At 44.3% G+C, this 1568-nt stretch overlaps 1 gene segment (V, D, J or C); it reads right to left on the bottom strand.

Annotated features, from left to right (window-relative positions):
- Nucleotides 1–786: 786 nt before the first annotated feature.
- LOC100586349 lies at nucleotides 787–1312 on the bottom strand. The segment is given in 2 exon segments: nucleotides 787–1109; nucleotides 1234–1312. Coding segments are annotated over 2 exon segments (378 nt in total).
- Between the last annotated feature and the right edge of the window lie 256 nt (nucleotides 1313–1568).

Genomic DNA, 1568 nt, shown 5'->3' with positions numbered 1-1568 from the left:
CATCTCCTCAGTTATAGCACCTGATTAAACCTTTTCCTTGGTAATGCTTGTTGTCTTAGTGATTGGCTTTCTGTGTGGTGAGCTGCAGGATGTACACTGAATCCCTGGTATTTCAGTAACAAAATTCTCTGCAACCTTCACTGCTTTGGCTTATTGTAACCTGAAATCAAATTTATCCACAACTTCTGAGATAACTTGATATAATTCTAGGATTCACTTTGTCCACCACTGCTTATCAGTCGGAGCTTGCCGCTCCAAACCCTTCCTAGTGCCAATGAACTTTCTCAAAGAGCCATAGGTAATATTTTCCATTTTTCATGAAACGCTAACTTTCTCTTTGTTCTTGTGACATATTGAAGACCACTGAGTTTTCCTGTATGCCCCATTTGGGAAATATTTCTATGTAAATAAAACATCAAATTTAGAGATTCATTTCTACATTTTATTTAGACGACAGTAGTTTACTTTAATTCTCTGTATTAAGACAATTCCTACTTAGAATATCTATAGTGGCTTCTTCTCTGTTGTATAAAGTCGAACTGAAGCCATAAACTAAACTCCTCAGGTGTCATGATCTCTGTCTGTATTAAATTAGTAGAGGCATTGCTATGTCTGTGTAGTTGGGGCTGAGAAAGAGAAAAGAATTAGAGTGCAGAGGTGACTTCACGTCCCCGTCTACCAACACCGTCAGAGTGTAGCTGCATCTGAGGAACACTCTCAGCTGATGGAGGCATCAGGAGGAGCAGCTGGGGCAGCCCAGCCTCACACATCTGCTTCCCTAGGGGTTTATGTTCGGGTGTGTAACACTGTGGGAGGGTAACTCTTATACTGTTGACAGTAATAAGTTGCAAAATCTTCAGGCTGCAGGCTGCTGATGGTGAGAGTGAATTCTGTCCCAGATCCACTGCCGCTGAACCTTGATGGGACCCCACTTTGCAAACTGGATGCATCATAGATCAGGAGTTTAGGAGCTTTCCCTGGTTTCTGCTGATACCAGTTTAAATAATTGCTAATGCCTTGACTCGCCCGACAAGTGATGGTGACTCTGTCTCCTACAGATGCAGACAAGGAAGATGGAGACTGGGTCATCTGGATGTCACATCTGGAACCTGAGATTGGAAACATAAAAGCAAATGCCCACACAATTAATTATGTTGTAGGAGAATTCCCTGAACAGTAAAGCAGTACTCGGCACAGTGGGCTGTGTAAACTGCTAGTGTTCTGCTTCCTTACCTGGGAGCCAGAGCAGCAGGAGCCCCAGGAGCTGAGCAGGAACCCTCATGTCCATGCTGTGTCCTGACTGGGTCTGACTCCTGCATGAAGTGTGACCAGCCTATTAATAAATCTTCAGGGCAGGAGGTTGTGCTCTGGGAACATGCAAATGAGCAGGGGATGGGGCAGGCTGGGCACAGCTGCAGAGCTGGCTCTTCTCAGTAACTCAGCACCAGCTCAGTGTCCCTAGGTGTCCCTGGTAAGACCAGGGTAGCACAAATTTGTCTGCAGAGAATGGGTTTCTACTGGAGACTATTTTGTGACCAGAGACATTTTTTAGATTTTTTTGACAATTT

This window comes from Nomascus leucogenys, unplaced genomic scaffold (genome assembly GCF_006542625.1).
Source record: "Nomascus leucogenys isolate Asia unplaced genomic scaffold, Asia_NLE_v1 001337F_41132_qpd_obj, whole genome shotgun sequence".
Classification (NCBI taxonomy): domain Eukaryota; kingdom Metazoa; phylum Chordata; class Mammalia; order Primates; family Hylobatidae; genus Nomascus; species Nomascus leucogenys.
This window is presented reverse-complemented; position numbering and strand designations above follow the sequence as displayed.